General features: G+C 44.1%; 1 protein-coding gene across 1 annotated transcript in view; it reads right to left on the bottom strand.

The window, feature by feature from the left end:
• The window catches only part of lamb2l (laminin, beta 2-like), a 112,782-nt gene that overhangs the window by 18,305 nt on the left and 78,474 nt on the right, over window positions 1-16,003 (bottom strand). Inside the window, exons 18-24 of the mRNA XM_080763692.1 lie at window positions 11,614-11,734; window positions 7,071-7,263; window positions 6,002-6,145; window positions 4,307-4,538; window positions 3,558-3,721; window positions 2,482-2,706; window positions 615-829 (exon numbers count right to left, since the gene is read on the bottom strand). Of these exons, the coding sequence (XP_080619818.1) occupies window positions 615-829; window positions 2,482-2,706; window positions 3,558-3,721; window positions 4,307-4,538; window positions 6,002-6,145; window positions 7,071-7,263; window positions 11,614-11,734 (1,294 nt within the window). The remainder of the gene's footprint in view (window positions 1-614; window positions 830-2,481; window positions 2,707-3,557; window positions 3,722-4,306; window positions 4,539-6,001; window positions 6,146-7,070; window positions 7,264-11,613; window positions 11,735-16,003) is intronic.

Below are 16,003 nucleotides of genomic sequence, written 5' to 3'. Positions count from 1 at the left end.
AGAGAGAGAGAGAGAGAAGCCTGGACTACAGTAACACTGACCTGAGAACTACAGATGAGAGAGAGACTAGTACTACAGGTTAACACAACACAGAGAGAGAGAAAAGCCTGGACTACAGTAACACTGACCTGAGAACTACAGATGAGAGAGAGACTACAGGTTAACACAACACAGAGAGAGAGAGAAGCCTGGACTACAGTAACACTGACCTGAGAACTACAGATGAGAGAGAGATAGAGAGAGAGACTACAGATGAACACAACAGAGAGAGAGAGAGAGAGAGAGAAGCCTGGACTACAGTAGCACTGACCTGTAAACTACAGATGAGAGAGAGATAGAGAGAGAGACTACAGATGAACACAACAGAGAATCAGAGAGAGAGAGAGAGAGACATACTGTAGACAGTTAGAACGAGTGAGTGACAGCCAGGGGGCTCATATGGATGGTGGCGACCCCTGGTGGCGATGGATGAGTTACAGGTCCCTTTACATGTAACAAGATTTGAGAACCACTGGTCTCTATACTGTAAACGTCATTAACATAGGTCAAGGGTCCCTTTACATGTAACCCCTGGTCTCTCTACTGTACCATGTTGCAGTGTCTCTCTACCGTACCATGTTGCAGTGCGCGCCCAGGGCGTGCTGCGGGTCACAGCCACAGGGCTCACAGCCTCCCTCCTGGCCGTAGTTCCAGTGGTTGGGGGCGCACTGGTCACAGCCGGGACCCTCCACGTGGTCCCGGCAGGGGCAGGCGCCGGTCAGCCGGTCACAGTGGCACAGGCCGTCCGCGCAGTAGGACTGGAGGGTCCCGGACGGCACGCACGTACAGCCTGGAGGACCAGGAGACAAGGGGTTAAAATACACGCACGTACAGCCTGGAGGACAAGGAGACAAGGGGTTAAAATACACACACACAGCCTGGAGGAGACAACAAGGGGTTAAAATACACACACAGCCTGGAGGACGACAAGGGGTTAAAATACACACGTACAGCCTGGTGGACCAGGAGACAAGGGGTTAAAATACACACACACACACACACACACACACACACACACACACAGCCTGGAGGACCAGGAGACAAGGGGTTAAAATACACTCACACACAGCCTGGAGGACCAGGAGACAAGGGGTTAAAATACACACGTACAGCCTGGAGGACCAGGAGACAAGGGGTTAAAATACACACACAGCCTGGAGGACGACAAGGGGTTAAAACACGCACGTACAGCCTGGAGGACCAGGAGACAAGGGGTTAAAATACACACACACAGCCTGGAGGACCAGGAGACAAGGGGTTAAAATACACACACACACTAGGACCACTACCAGTTGACCTGTAGTAAGTCTCATGGTCGGGGGGGTAGGACCAAGTCTCATGGGATTTGTTTATAAACATTTTGGTATTTGTTTATAAACATTTTGGTATTTGTTTATAAACATTTGTGATTTGTTTATAAACATTTGTGATTTGTTTATAAACATTTGGGATTTGTTTATAAACATTTGGGATTTGTTTACAAACATTTGGGATTTGTTTATAAACATTTGGGATTTGTAAGTCTCATGGGGGGGGGTAGGACCACTACCAGTTGGCCTGTAGTAAGTCTCATGGTCGGGGGGGTAGGACCAAGTCTCATGGGATTTGTTTATAAACATTTTGGTATTTGTTTATAAACATTTGTGATTTGTTTATAAACATTTGTGATTTGTTTATAAACATTTGTGATTTGAATATAAACATTTTGGGATTTGTTTATAAACATTTGGGATTTGTTTACAAACATTTGGGATTTGTTTATAAACATTTGGGGGGGGGGTAGGACCACTACCAGTGGTATGTTGCCTAGGGCCTCAAAAGGCCTAGAACCGGTACTGCACACACACACACACACACACACACACACACACACACACAGCCTGGAGGAGACAACAAGGGGTTAAAACTAGTGATGTGGCCCAGGCGGTGGCGTAACCGTCTGGGCACCCGACTGGTAATCCAGTCGCAGTGTGCCGCGGGTTCGACTCCCGAGCCCCACACGGCCTTTACTGCATGTCTTCCCCCCCCCCCCCATCTCTCTCTCCCGTTTCCTGTCAGCCTACTGTCTGTCCCTTCAACAAAACAATAAAAGGCGTAAGCAGCAAAAAATATATAAAAACCGGCTCGGCCCTGATTTGGTCATAATCGGTATGGGTGAATATGCCAGTCTAACCAGCGATCCGACACAGATGTAAGGGGTTGACACTAACCCCCTCAATAAAATGTTGGGGCGTGTGGAGATTGCTTTGGAGTTGCCCCAAACTGCGAGTGCACATTTTGAGTGAGGAGTCTGCTATGAACACAACACCAGATATATAGCTATAGATATAGCTATGAACACAACACCAGATATATAGCTATAGATATAGCTATAAACACAACATACACACAACACTGGGAACCCGGTATTCGGTTCATATTCATATTGTGGTCACTACTCACGCCTGCAGTCGTGTGCCAGCGCGTTGCCGAAGTATCCCTGTCTGCAGTGGGAGCAGGCGTTGCCGTCGGTGTAGTACAGACACTTGAGACACTGGCCGCTGCGCGGGTCACATGACTCGGGGTCCTGCGAGTCGATGTTCCCGCTGCACTCGCACGGGCGACACTGGCCTCCGGGCTGCTCCGGGTTGCCGTGGTACCCGGGGGCACAGCGGTCACAGCGGGAACCTGCGGGGCGAGAGGTTGTTTTTTTTAAACACATTTTGGGTGGGAACCCCGTTTTGGTGTTAGCATTATATGCTATGCTTTAGCTATTGAAAAATAGCAGATCTACAAGCTCGTAGCACGCCAGCTTGTAGGTCTGCTATTTTTGAACGACTGACACAGAAACATAGCTTTTTCAGAAAACTGTCAGGACGTAGAAGACATTTTTAGAATCTGATCTCAGGTCAGAATGGGTTAAGCATTATTTTATACTTTAGCTATTTTAAAATAGCAGATCTACAAGCTCATAGCGCGGCACCGAGTGCTGCGGTATACGAGCTTGTATAGGTCTGCTATTTTTTGAAAAATCATGAAAATGTGGCGCAGATCTTTGAATATATTCTTTCAGAGCGAACGTTTTCAACTCAGAACTTACTACTTGCAACTCAGAATCTTTGCTTCCAGGGGGGTCACTGGAACAACATATTTTCAATTATTACATATATTACATGTAATTACATATAATTTTTTGGGTCCTTAAAAAATACATATATTTAGCCCCATGCTCGAATGCCCCCGCCCCCCCTGTCAAAAATAGCTAAAATCGCTAAAACAAAAGAAAGCGGCAAATGAAAAAAAAATTACACTCATCTTATACTTTCTCTAATAACAACCTAAAACATGAACCTTGGTTGAAAAAAACTAAAGTTATCCTTTAAGGGTAACTGTTGTATAATTGCAATATTACACCCGAGGGTGTTCTATATGGTCATTAATGCACGTCTGCGATATCCTTCGGGCACCGCAGGGCAGGCGTGCATTAATGACGATAACCTCTCATGGGAACATTGCATTATAAGTGATCGGGGTCTCACCGGTATATCCCTGTCTGCAGTTACAGACGATCTGATTGGAGGACTGGTCAGCGGAGCAGGTGTCCCCGTTGAAGTGTCCGCTCCCCGGGTTCCCAGGGCAGGGACAAGGCCGGCAATGTCCCCCCGAGCCCAGAACCGGGTTCCCAAAGAACCCGTCCACACACCTGAGACATTAACGCATGGGGAGGATGGGTCGTTAATGTTCTCTATAAATGTAAGAAAATGTTTAAAAAATAATATAGTTGAAAAATATAAAACATCACCATGAACCTCTTATAATGCATAATTTCCATCTCCATGATTCTACCAAATGTATTAATTTGCTTGCCTATATCAATTTGTTTGGTTCGTTTTGTTATTATTTGTATTAAAAGGACCACTTCACCACTTTTCAACCTATCTTCATAGAATAGGTCCTCACTAATAATCATGATATAATGGCACAATGTTTTCCTACTCAGTGTGTCTCATAGGAGGGCTGTGGGCAGTTTAGAAACCGTCCTCCAGTGACATCATCACTTTCAAACAGACATTTTTAGAATCTGATCACAGGTCAGAATGGGTTAAAACATGATGTCATGCTATGCTCGATAACAGGCTTGATAAGCAGAAAAACGGGTACTAAAAAAAGCTTGTTTTCGGATTTCCGGGTATCGGTTATGGAGCTCCATCCCTACATGCGTGTGTATTGTGTATACATACTCTTGTTGTGTGAAATAAATACATACAAATCTCATCAACCTCCGTACCGTTCACAGAGGTGTCCGGCGGTGTAGTCGCGGCAGAGCGTGCACTCCCCCGTGTGCGTGTCACAGGTCTCGGCGTGGCCGTTGCACTGGCAGGGGCTGCAGCCGGGGAACCCCCACTGGCCCGGCTGGCACGACGAGCACTGGCGCCCCGTGGCGCCCGGTCGGCACGGGCACTGCCCCGTCACCGGGTCACACTGGTGGCTCACCGAGCCCTCTGAGTGGCAGTCACAGGCTATGGGGGGCGGAGCCAAGGAGGGGGCAGTCAGTTCAATTCAATTCAAAGGGCTTTATTGGCATGAGAAAACATACGTTTACATTGCCAAAGCAGAAAGCACAATACAACAATACACTAATACAATCAAAACAAAAATTATGTACATTTGAAGGTCAGAATCTTCAATAGATCAACTTCTATGTGTACCAAGATCACTCGATGCAGGTATAGTGCAGGAATATACACAATGATTAGTCTTTAGGGTGGTTGTGTTCCATTTGATATCCTTCTCCTATCACAGCAACTCACAAATCTTGCTGCTGTGTTTGCACATTGTTGTACTTCGCCCAGCAGATATGGGAGTTTTTTGTCATTGGTCATGTTTTCAAAACCTCCGTGTGTGGTTGTAATCTGTGGGAAGTATGTGTCTCTGATGTCTTGGTACAATGGACAGATGGTTAGGAAGTGGTGACAAATGTTTTAGTGAAAGTATCAATACTGCAATATAGAGCGTCGCAGCAGTCAGTGTTGTTTTCGTCGACTAAAACTAAGACGAAAAAATGTTCGACGACTACCTTTTTCCACTGATGAAAACTAAATGGAAACTAAATGAAAACTAAGCTATGATGACTAAAACTATGAGACTAAATAATACTGACGATTTTCGTCAGCAGATAAAAAAACTAGACTAAAATGCTAGGAAGGGACTAGTGGACAAGAGATCCAGTATAAAGTCATTTTACACTTGGTTGCACGCTGAAAATAGCCGATCTACTGCGACGCGTTGTGAAGTTGGGCTTCTAGATCTTCAGCAGGTGTAAAAACAGTCATTGCGACGGCACCAAGGCCCGCCAAAATGCATTTTAGTCGACTAAATCAACTGTAGATTAAAACTAGACTAACACTAAAACATTCCAGGTGACTAAAATGTGACTAAAACTAACCCGCCCCCTTTCATGACGACGCTATAGGACCAGAAGTGAATTCCTTTTTTTTTTTTTTCATAGACATTTCAAAAAGTATTTATTTAAAGACGGTTACGCCGCGGAAAAAGCCAACTCGAGTCGTGACAAATCATGACAATAAACACAATGTTTTGGGCCAAACAAAGAATTAGAAAGTAGAAAAAAATGGCAGGTTACAACACTTTTTTTGTTGTTTTTCTTCTTTGTAATTCTTAATTGTAATAAGCCGTAGGTTAGCTTAGCACCTCACCTGTGCAACCGTAATGGTAGGTTAGCTTAGCGTCTCACCTGTGCAACCGTAATGGTAGGTTAGTTTAGCACCTCACCTGTGCAACCGTAATGGTAGGTTAGCTTAGCGTCTCACCTGTGCAACCGTAATGGTAGGTTAGCTTAGCGCCTCACCTGTGCAACCGTAATGGTAGGTTAGCTTAGCGTCTCACCTGTGCAACCGTAATGGTAGGTTAGCTTAGCGCCTCACCTGTGCAACCGTAATGGTAGGTTAGCTTAGCGTCTCACCTGTGCAACCGTAATGGCCGAAGCCGTAGGTTCCTGGGGCACACTGGTCACAGCGCCGACCGATCACGTTGGGTTTGCAGCGACATTGACCTCCGACCTTATCGCACTCTGCACTGACCGAGCCCTGCGGGTCGCACTGGCAAGCTGGAGGGAGAAAACAAAAAAAATACTTTTTTATCTTGATTTGACATTAGAAAAATCAGACCTGTCTGAAGTGAGTGGTACTGTACTGTACTGTACTGTACTGTACTGTACTGTACTGTACTGTACTGTACTGTACTGTACTGTACTGTACTGTACTGTACTGTACTGTACTGTACTGTACAAGCCCTCCTCCCTGACCTGTGTGTGTCTGTGTCTCTGTGTTAGGCTGTCCAACAGTGACACTTGGTGGTGAACAAACGCTATTTTCGTGCTCGGACACAGGGACAGAGGGACACAGAGACAGAGGGACACAGGGACAGAGGGACACAGGGACAGAGGGACACAGGGACAGAGGGACACAGGGACAGAGGGACACAGGGACACAGGGACAGAGGGACAGAGGGACACAGGGACAGAGGGACACAGGGACAGAGGGACAGAGGGACACAGGGACACAGGGACAGAGGTACAGAGGGACACAGGGACAGAGGGACAGAGGGACAGAGGGACACAGGTACACAGGGACACAGGGACACAGGGACAGAGGGACAGAGGGACACAGGGACAGAGGGACAGAGGGACACAGGGACAGAGGGACACAGGGACAGAGGGACACAGGGACACAAGGACAGAGGGACACAGGGACAGAGGGACACAGGGACAGAGGGACACAGGGACACAGGGACAGAGGGACAGAGGGACAGAGGGACACAGGGACAGAGGGACACAGGGACAGAGGGACAGAGGGACACAGGGACACAGGGACACAGGGACAGAGGGACAGAGGGACACAGAGACACAGGGACAGAGGGACACAGGGACACAGGGACAGAGATACACAGGGACACAGGGACAGAGGGACACAGGGACAGAGGGACACAGGGACACAGGGACACAGGGACTCTGCGAGGTGTCCTGGACTCACCCAGAGCTCCGTCGTGGATGATGGCGGAGATGCTGCAGATGAGCTTGGAGCACATCTCGGCCAGCGCGGGCATGGGCGTGATCATGAAGGAGTCCACGCACATGTAGCGGATCATCTCGTCGCGGCGCTGCTCCGCCAGCGGCTCGTTGCCCTGCAGGCCCGGGAGCTCCGTGTACCGGGGGATCAGGACCAGCTGGAGGGAAAGGTAAGGAGAGATGCGTTTAGAGTACATGTTAACTATCCACATTTACCCCAGTAATTAACACTCTTATCTCCGCCCTATAAAATAATTGCGACCGGCACCCAGGACAGAACATTACTTATTTCATAACATAGCAGCACACCTCTCTACAGGTCAGAACATTACTCATTTCATAGCATAGCACACCTCTCTACAGGACAGAACATTACTTATTTCATAACATAGCAGCACACCTCTCTACAGGTCAGAACATTACTCATTTCATAACATAGCACACCTCTCTACAGGTCAGAACATTACTCATTTCATAACATAGCACACCTCTCTACAGGTCAGAACATTACTCATTTCATAACATAGCAGCACACCTCTCTACAGGTCAGAACATTACTCATTTCATAACATAGCAGCACACCTCTCTACAGGACAGAACATTACTCATTTCATAACATAGCAGCACACCTCTCTACAGGACAGAACATTACTCATTTCATAGCACACCTCTCTACAGGACAGAACATTACTCATTTCATAACATAGCAGCACACCTCTCTACAGGACAGAACATTACTCATTTCATAACATAGCACACCTCTCTACAGGTCAGAACATTACTCATTTCATAACATAGCAGCACACCTCTCTACAGGTCAGAACATTACTTATTTCATAACATAGCAGCACACCTCTCTACAGGACAGAACATTACTCATTTCATAACATAGCACACCTCTCTACAGGACAGAACATTACTCATTTCATAACATAGCAGCACACCTCTCTACAGGTCAGAACATTACTCATTTCATAACATAGCATAGCACACCTCTCTACAGGTCAGAGCATTACTCATTTCATAACATAGCAGCACACCTCTCTACAGGTCAGAACATTACTCATTTCATAACATAGCACACCTCTCTACAGGTCAGAACATTACTCATTTCATAACATAGCAGCACACCTCTCTACAGGTCAGAACATTACTCATTTCATAACATAGCACACCTCTCTACAGGTCAGAACATTACTCATTTCATAACATAGCAGCACACCTCTCTACAGGTCAGAACATTACTCATTTCATAACATAGCAGCACACCTCTCTACAGGTCAGAACATTACTCATTTCATAACATAGCAGCACACCTCTCTACAGGACAGAACATTACTCATTTCATAACATAGCAGCACACCTCTCTACAGGTCAGAACATTACTCATTTCATAACATAGCAGCACACCTCTCTACAGGTCAGAACATTACTCATTTCATAACATAGCACACCTCTCTACAGGTCAGAACATTACTCATTTCATAACATAGCACACCTCTCTACAGGTCAGAACATTACTCATTTCATAACATAGCACACCTCTCTACAGGTCAGAACATTACTCATTTCATAGCATAGCACACCTCTCTACAGGTCAGAACATTACTCATTTCATAACATAGCACACCTCTCTACAGGACAGAACATTACTCATTTCATAACATAGCACACCTCTCTACAGGACAGAACATTACTCATTTCATAACATAGCACACCTCTCTACAGGTCAGAACATTACTCATTTCATAACATAGCAGCACACCTCTCTACAGGTCAGAACATTACTCATTTCATAACATAGCAGCACACCTCTCTACAGGTCAGAACATTACTCATTTCATAACATAGCAGCACACCTCTCTACAGGTCAGAACATTACTCATTTCATAACATAGCAGCACACCTCTCTACAGGTCAGAACATTACTCATTTCATAACATAGCAGCACACCTCTCTACAGGTCAGAACATTACTCATTTCATAACATAGCAGCACACCTCTCTACAGGACAGAACATTACTCATTTCATAACATAGCAGCACACCTCTCTACAGGACAGAACATTACTCATTTCATAACATAGCAGCACACCTCTCTACAGGACAGAACATTACTCATTTCATAACATAGCAGCACACCTCTCTACAGGTCAGAACATTACTCATTTCATAACATAGCACACCTCTCTACAGGTCAGAACATTACTCATTTCATAACATAGCACACCTCTCTACAGGTCAGAACATTACTCATTTCATAACATAGCAGCACACCTCTCTACAGGACAGAACATTACTCATTTCATAACATAGCACACCTCTCTACAGGTCAGAACATTACTCATTTCATAACATAGGAGCACACCTCTCTACAGGTCAGAACATTACTCATTTCATAACATAGCACACCTCTCTACAGGACAGAACATTACTCATTTCATAACATAGCAGCACACCTCTCTACAGGACAGAACATTACTCATTTCATAACATAGCACACCTCTCTACAGGTCAGAACATTACTCATTTCATAGCATAGCACACCTCTCTACAGGTCAGAACATTACTTATTTCATAACATAGCACACCTCTCTACAGGTCAGAACATTACTCATTTCCTAACATAGCACACCTCTCTACAGGTCAGAACATTACTTATTTCATAACATAGCACACCTCTCTACAGGTCAGAACATTACTCATTTCATAACATAGCACACCTCTCTACAGGTCAGAACATTACTCATTTCATAACATAGCAGCACACCTCTCTACAGGTCAGAACATTACTCATTTCATAGCATAGCACACCTCTCTACAGGTCAGAACATTACTCATTTCATAACATAGCACACCTCTCTACAGGTCAGAACATTACTCATTTCATAACATAGCAGCACACCTCTCTACAGGTCAGAACATTACTCATTTCATAGCATAGCACACCTCTCTACAGGTCAGAACATTACTCATTTCATAACATAGCACACCTCTCTACAGGTCAGAACATTACTCATTTCATAACATAGCACACCTCTCTACAGGACAGAACATTACTCATTTCATAACATAGCAGCACACCTCTCTACAGGTCAGAACATTACTCATTTCATAACATAGCACACCTCTCTACAGGACAGAACATTACTCATTTCATAACATAGCACACCTCTCTACAGGCTGGGCAACATTCCACGTAATTTCCGGTGGTCCTGCTCCATTTTAACTCTTAATCTAAATCAATGATTCCATTTTCTTTGCCAGGAATGTTAGATGCTGGGATAACCACGTTTATTTAACCCATGACAGGCCATTAATCCATACGAGGTCAAAATTCAAAAAAAGTGTTCTGAATCATCTTAAAAGTGTAAAAATATAGGGGAGCCATTCAAAGACGCATCTCACATGATATAAGAAAAAGCTTGGTCTGCAGCTGTTTATGTAAAATATGCATTTATATTTATGGCCACCAGGTGGCAGTATCTGGACAGCAATCAGAGCCTGAAGCTAAACTGCTGCAAAATTTGAGCTGAACTACAATGCAGAAGGATAGGTTCATGTGGACCAGTGTTGTTTTCGTCGACTAAAATTATGATAACAAATGTTCGTCGACTACCTTTTTTCACTGACGAAAACTAAATGGAAACTAAATGAAAACTAAGCTATGATGCCTAAAACTAAGACTAAATATTGACAATATTGTCAACAAACAAGACTAAAACGTTGGGACTAGTGGACAAGAGAAAATAGCTGTCAAAGACAACACGGATGTGGAGAATGCTAATTGTGTCAAACATCCACAGCAGTGGTTTTCAACCAGTGGTCCGGGGACCACCAGTGGTCCTTGAGGAGGGGGTTCCAGATGGTCCCCAGCTAAATGATGGAGAGTTGGTAACCAAATGGACTCTCTAACACCCGCATTAATTTCTACTTGCAAAAAATAGATTTCAACCTTACTACTACTTTGTACTACTAGCACTGACACTAAAAAATATGTAAAAAAAATAATAATAATAAAGTTTGATGAAAAATGTATAATAATTATATAATAATATAATAAATTAATAATTTACATTTGGGGGATATCTTTCACAATAATGAATAAAACATGTTCTAGACATTCTAATGATCACAAAAAAACATATATTACAATTATTTTACCTACTTTTATTAGGGTAAAGGTCAAAAGTTTTAGGTTAAAAAATGTTCAAAATTGCACAGAGTCCAAACATTTTTTATTTGTGTGAATTTCAGCCTCTGTGGGGGGTATTTATATGCAAATATCATGACTAATGGCATTGAATTGGCATTGCAATGAACATCACTGATGACATTTAGGTGAAAAAAGAACAGAATATTTTTTTAATAATTTAGTAATTCATTAAAATAAAATTGTAGCTAAAAAGCAACTCTGGGTGCTAGAGGGTTAAAGATCTTTAAGGGTTTTTGAAGCGTGAATTGGGACCGATTGTGCGATTGTGCAGCAGGGCAGGTGTTTGGACTCACCGAGTCGATGAGGATGAAGGCGGTGAGGTGTCTGTGAGAGACGCCGTGGCGCTGGAACCTGATGGCCACCACGTAGCGGTTGCTGGGCTCGAAGCAGAACGGTCTGGGCATCTGGATGTATCTGGAGGAGAAGACAAAACAAGACACGCGTTCAGCACATTGGGGATCCAACGTGTTTAGTGAGGCATTTTCTATCCCTGCTTCATCAAAGTCCTTAAAGGACCACTTCACCACTTTTCAACATCTCTTCTTATAATTGGTCCTCACTAATGTTCATGATAAAACACCACCATTTCTTCCTACTCAGTGTCTCATAGGAGGGCTTTGGGCAGTTCGGACACCCGATATATTTAGATTTGTATTATCGTGAGAACGATGGCTTCAACTTTTGCATTGCAACTCTTCAGGAAAGGAAAGCCTGCCTTTTCTATTAGCTTGGGATTCACCATCGATGTTTGTGGGGAGATTTGTAACCAGCATGTGACCACTGAGCATATGGCCCAGCTGCCCAGCATGTGTAAATAAGTGTATTCTAACTCAGGTCTCCCACATCATGGGAAACCACACATCTACTACAGTATCTACCACCACCACCACCTGCGCCCCAAATCAACCACCCCCCAAACGAAGAACACCATCCCAGACGAGCCCTGAATGTAACCGCCTGGATTCTATTGCACTTCATTGCGCTGTGTGTGCCGAAAACAGTTGCTGCGACATGTCGTGCGTGGGCTTATAGGTCTGCTATTTTTCGGAGTGCGACACCAACACGCGACCTGGATCTCTGTCGGCTATGGCGTCTGACTCCCTGCTGTTGCCCCCGCGACCCGACTACGGATAAGCGGTTGAAGATGGATGGATGCATGGATGGACTGTAGTTACACTAGTAGTGTTCAGTCTTTCGGTATGAAAACATGACTAGGCAGGGCTGGTGTGGACGTGACGCTCATGGGGCTAAAGCCCATCAACTTTCCTATATCTGAGATCTGAGCTCTCTTCTGGTTGAGTTATTCTTTCAAAAACAATTTAAACATCACTGTTTTCATATGAATGTTATTATCTTGCACAATGCCAACTATGAAGTAACAGAAATATCTGAGCCGAGCTTCTAGGTGACTGCTTTAACCCATTCTGAACGGGAACCCATTTTGGTGTCGGCATCATGTTATGCTATAGCTATTGAAAAATAGCAGATCTACAAGCTCATAGCGCGCCACCGAGTGGCGCGCTACGAGCTTGTAGGTCTGCTATTTTTTTTAAATCGAAGTACGACTGACATTTTTAGAATCTGATCTCCGGTCAGAATGGGTTGATCAGACCAGTGTGTGTCCAGTGGAAACCTCGTATGAATCTGATCTCAGGTCAGAATGGGTTAATTACCTCTATGCAACCTGGATGCCCTTTGATGGATGTGATTATGAAATGCCTGCACAGGGATGTTTGTGAGACAACGGAGATGAACTCAATCACGAGTTGATTTTATCAAGAACAACAGAACAAAAAAAATGGGATATTGTTAAAAAAAAATACAGACAACTGAAAAAACTAAACAGGCTAGGTCCAAAATAGGGGTGCCAGGGTTAAAAAGGGACAAAAGTACTGGTTTACATTTATGGCACATTGCCATCTCATCCCTCCAGCTGAGCAGGGAAAAACTCAATTTGTAATTTATTCTGTCCATTCACATCTTGATTCCATTCACTTCCTTGATCCATTGTCTATTGTATGACATTTCTCTGCTTCGGTCCCAAGAAGGCATGTAGCAGATCTACAAGCTCATAGTGCAGCACCGAGTGCCGCGCTATGAGCTTCTAGGTCTGCTATTTCTTTTAAATCGTGAGATTATGGCGCAAATCTTCGAATACGGTACATATTCTTTCAGCGTGAACGTTTTTAACTCAAATCTTTGCATCCGGGGGGGGGGGGGGGGGGGAGGTCCCTGGAACAACTTATTTTCAGATGGGGGTCGGTGGACAATTAAATATTAATAAATATTGAGCACCACTGATACAGAAACATGAGGTATTTCAGAAAACTGTCTACATTCTTTTAATTTCGATTTGTCCATACATAACACCGACTAGTCAACACCTTTTGTTTCTTATCAGTGCGGTGCAATCTGGAGCAGACATTGTGGAATGCTCAGCTCAGCCGTGTGTTATCGCTGAATCGCTGATAGTAAACAGAACTGGAGGCTACAGTACGATATGAACGGTACGGTACAGAGATGAAGGCCCCCCCTCCTCCACCACCCCCCCCCCCAGACCCACACAATGCATGCCAGTTGCTACAGGTCGGAGCAAGCCAAGAATTAAGGGACGTGAAGCAATTACTCCTGCAGGTACAGTAGGCTACACTTGCACTGAAAGACGTATACTGTAGGTGTTTTGACTGGAACAAGACTAATCAGTGGCCTCTCTTTGTCTCTCAATAACATATGGGTGAACTAGACTAATGCACATCAATGCCTCTCAATAACATATGGGTGAACTAGACTAATGCACATCAGTGGCCTCTCAATAACATATGGGTGAACTAGACTAATGCACATCAGTGGCCTCTCAATAACATATGGGTGAACTAGACTAATGCACATCAATGCCTCTCAATAACATATGGGTGAACTAGACTAATGCACATCAGTGTCTCTCAATAACATATGGGTGAACTAGACTAATGCACATCAGTGGCCTCTCAATAACATATGGGTGAACTAGACTAATGCACATCAATGCCTCTCAATAACATATGGGTGAACTAGACTAATGCACATCAATGCCTCTCAATAACATATGGGTGAACTAGACTAATGCACATCAATGCCTCTCAATAACATATGGGTGAACTAGACTAATGCACATCAGTGGTCTCTCAATAACATATGGGTGAACTAGACTAATGCACATCAATGCCTCTCAATAACATATGGGTGAACTAGACTAATGCACATCAGTGGCCTCTCAATAACATATGGGTGAACTAGACTAATGCACATCAGTGGCCTCTCAATAACATATGGGTGAACTTGACTAATGCACATCAATGCCTCTCAATAACATATGGGTGAACTAGACTAATGCACATCAATGCCTCTCAATAACATATGGGTGAACTAGACTAATGCACATCAGTGGCCTCTCAATAACATATGGGTGAACTTGACTAATGCACATCAATGCCTCTCAATAACATATGGGTGAACTAGACTAATGCACATCAGTGACCTCTCAATAACATATGGGTGAACTAGACTAATGCACATCAGTGTCCTCTCAATAACATATGGGTGAACTAGACTAATGCACATCAATGTCTCTCAATAACATATGGGTGAACTAGACTAATGCACATCAGTGTCTCTCTTTGTCTCTCAATAACATATGGGTGAACTAGACTAATGCACATCAGTGTCTCTCAATAACATATGGGTGCATCAAAGACTTACACTGTGCAGCAGGGCCCTTTCTCAATTGGACAGATGGGCAAGCGCACGCACACGCACACCCACGCACACACACGCACGCATGCACCCGCTTTCGAATGGTATATCTACCGATAATTCCCAGTAGGTTACTTATCAAGCCGATCTTATGGACCCACTGCATGTAATACTGGCTGCCATTGGCATTGAGAAAAAACGAAAACGAGTTAAACGTCGATTACGGTAGGTACCGCGCTGCTACGTGCCTGCGGTTATGTTTAGGTTATACAGTATAGGGCAGGGATGGGCAACTTTGATGGAGAGGGCCAATATATTTCCACACTCACTCCAGAGGGGCCACAGTGCATATTACTGTCGTAGCAAAAATAGACGATCTACAAGCTTATAGATCAGCTATTTTTGTTATATTTGAAGTGAAAACCAGACATTTTTTTGGCTATTTTTGAATTGGAATCCTGAAAAGTAACCTTTTTATTTAATTTCAAATGCATTTAGTTATAGGCTACTTATGTTAACTTTATGAACTGTTAACATAACTACATTGGACATTTTAATAATAGTCATTAAGTAGGCTACTAGTCATTTAATACTAGTCATGAAGTAATTAAAGTGGGTTTGGAATTGTAACAGTTGAAATCAGTACTATATCAGTATTATGATATTAACATGCGGGCCGCATTAAGTGAAGGTGGGGGCCGCATGTGGCCCCCGGGCCGCCAGTTGCCCAGCCCTGGTATAGGGTATGAGGAGGCTTGTCGTTTCTCACTAGGCAGTAGACCAAAACGACCGGATTGAGGTTGGCGGACATGCGTTGACGTTGGGACTACGTGCTACGTGCTTATGCCGTTATGTTTAGGTGAGGCTAGGATCCCAGCATGTGCAGTAGGTCGATACGATCGGCTTGATAAGTAACCTACTGGGAATTATCGGTAGATTTTCACTCGAATC

The sequence above is a fragment of the Protomyctophum bolini genome, assembly GCF_963924005.1.
Source record: "Protomyctophum bolini genome assembly, chromosome: 5".
Taxonomy (NCBI): domain Eukaryota; kingdom Metazoa; phylum Chordata; class Actinopteri; order Myctophiformes; family Myctophidae; genus Protomyctophum; species Protomyctophum bolini.
Note: the sequence above shows the minus strand (reverse complement) of the source record. Positions and strands in the feature narration are given on the sequence as shown.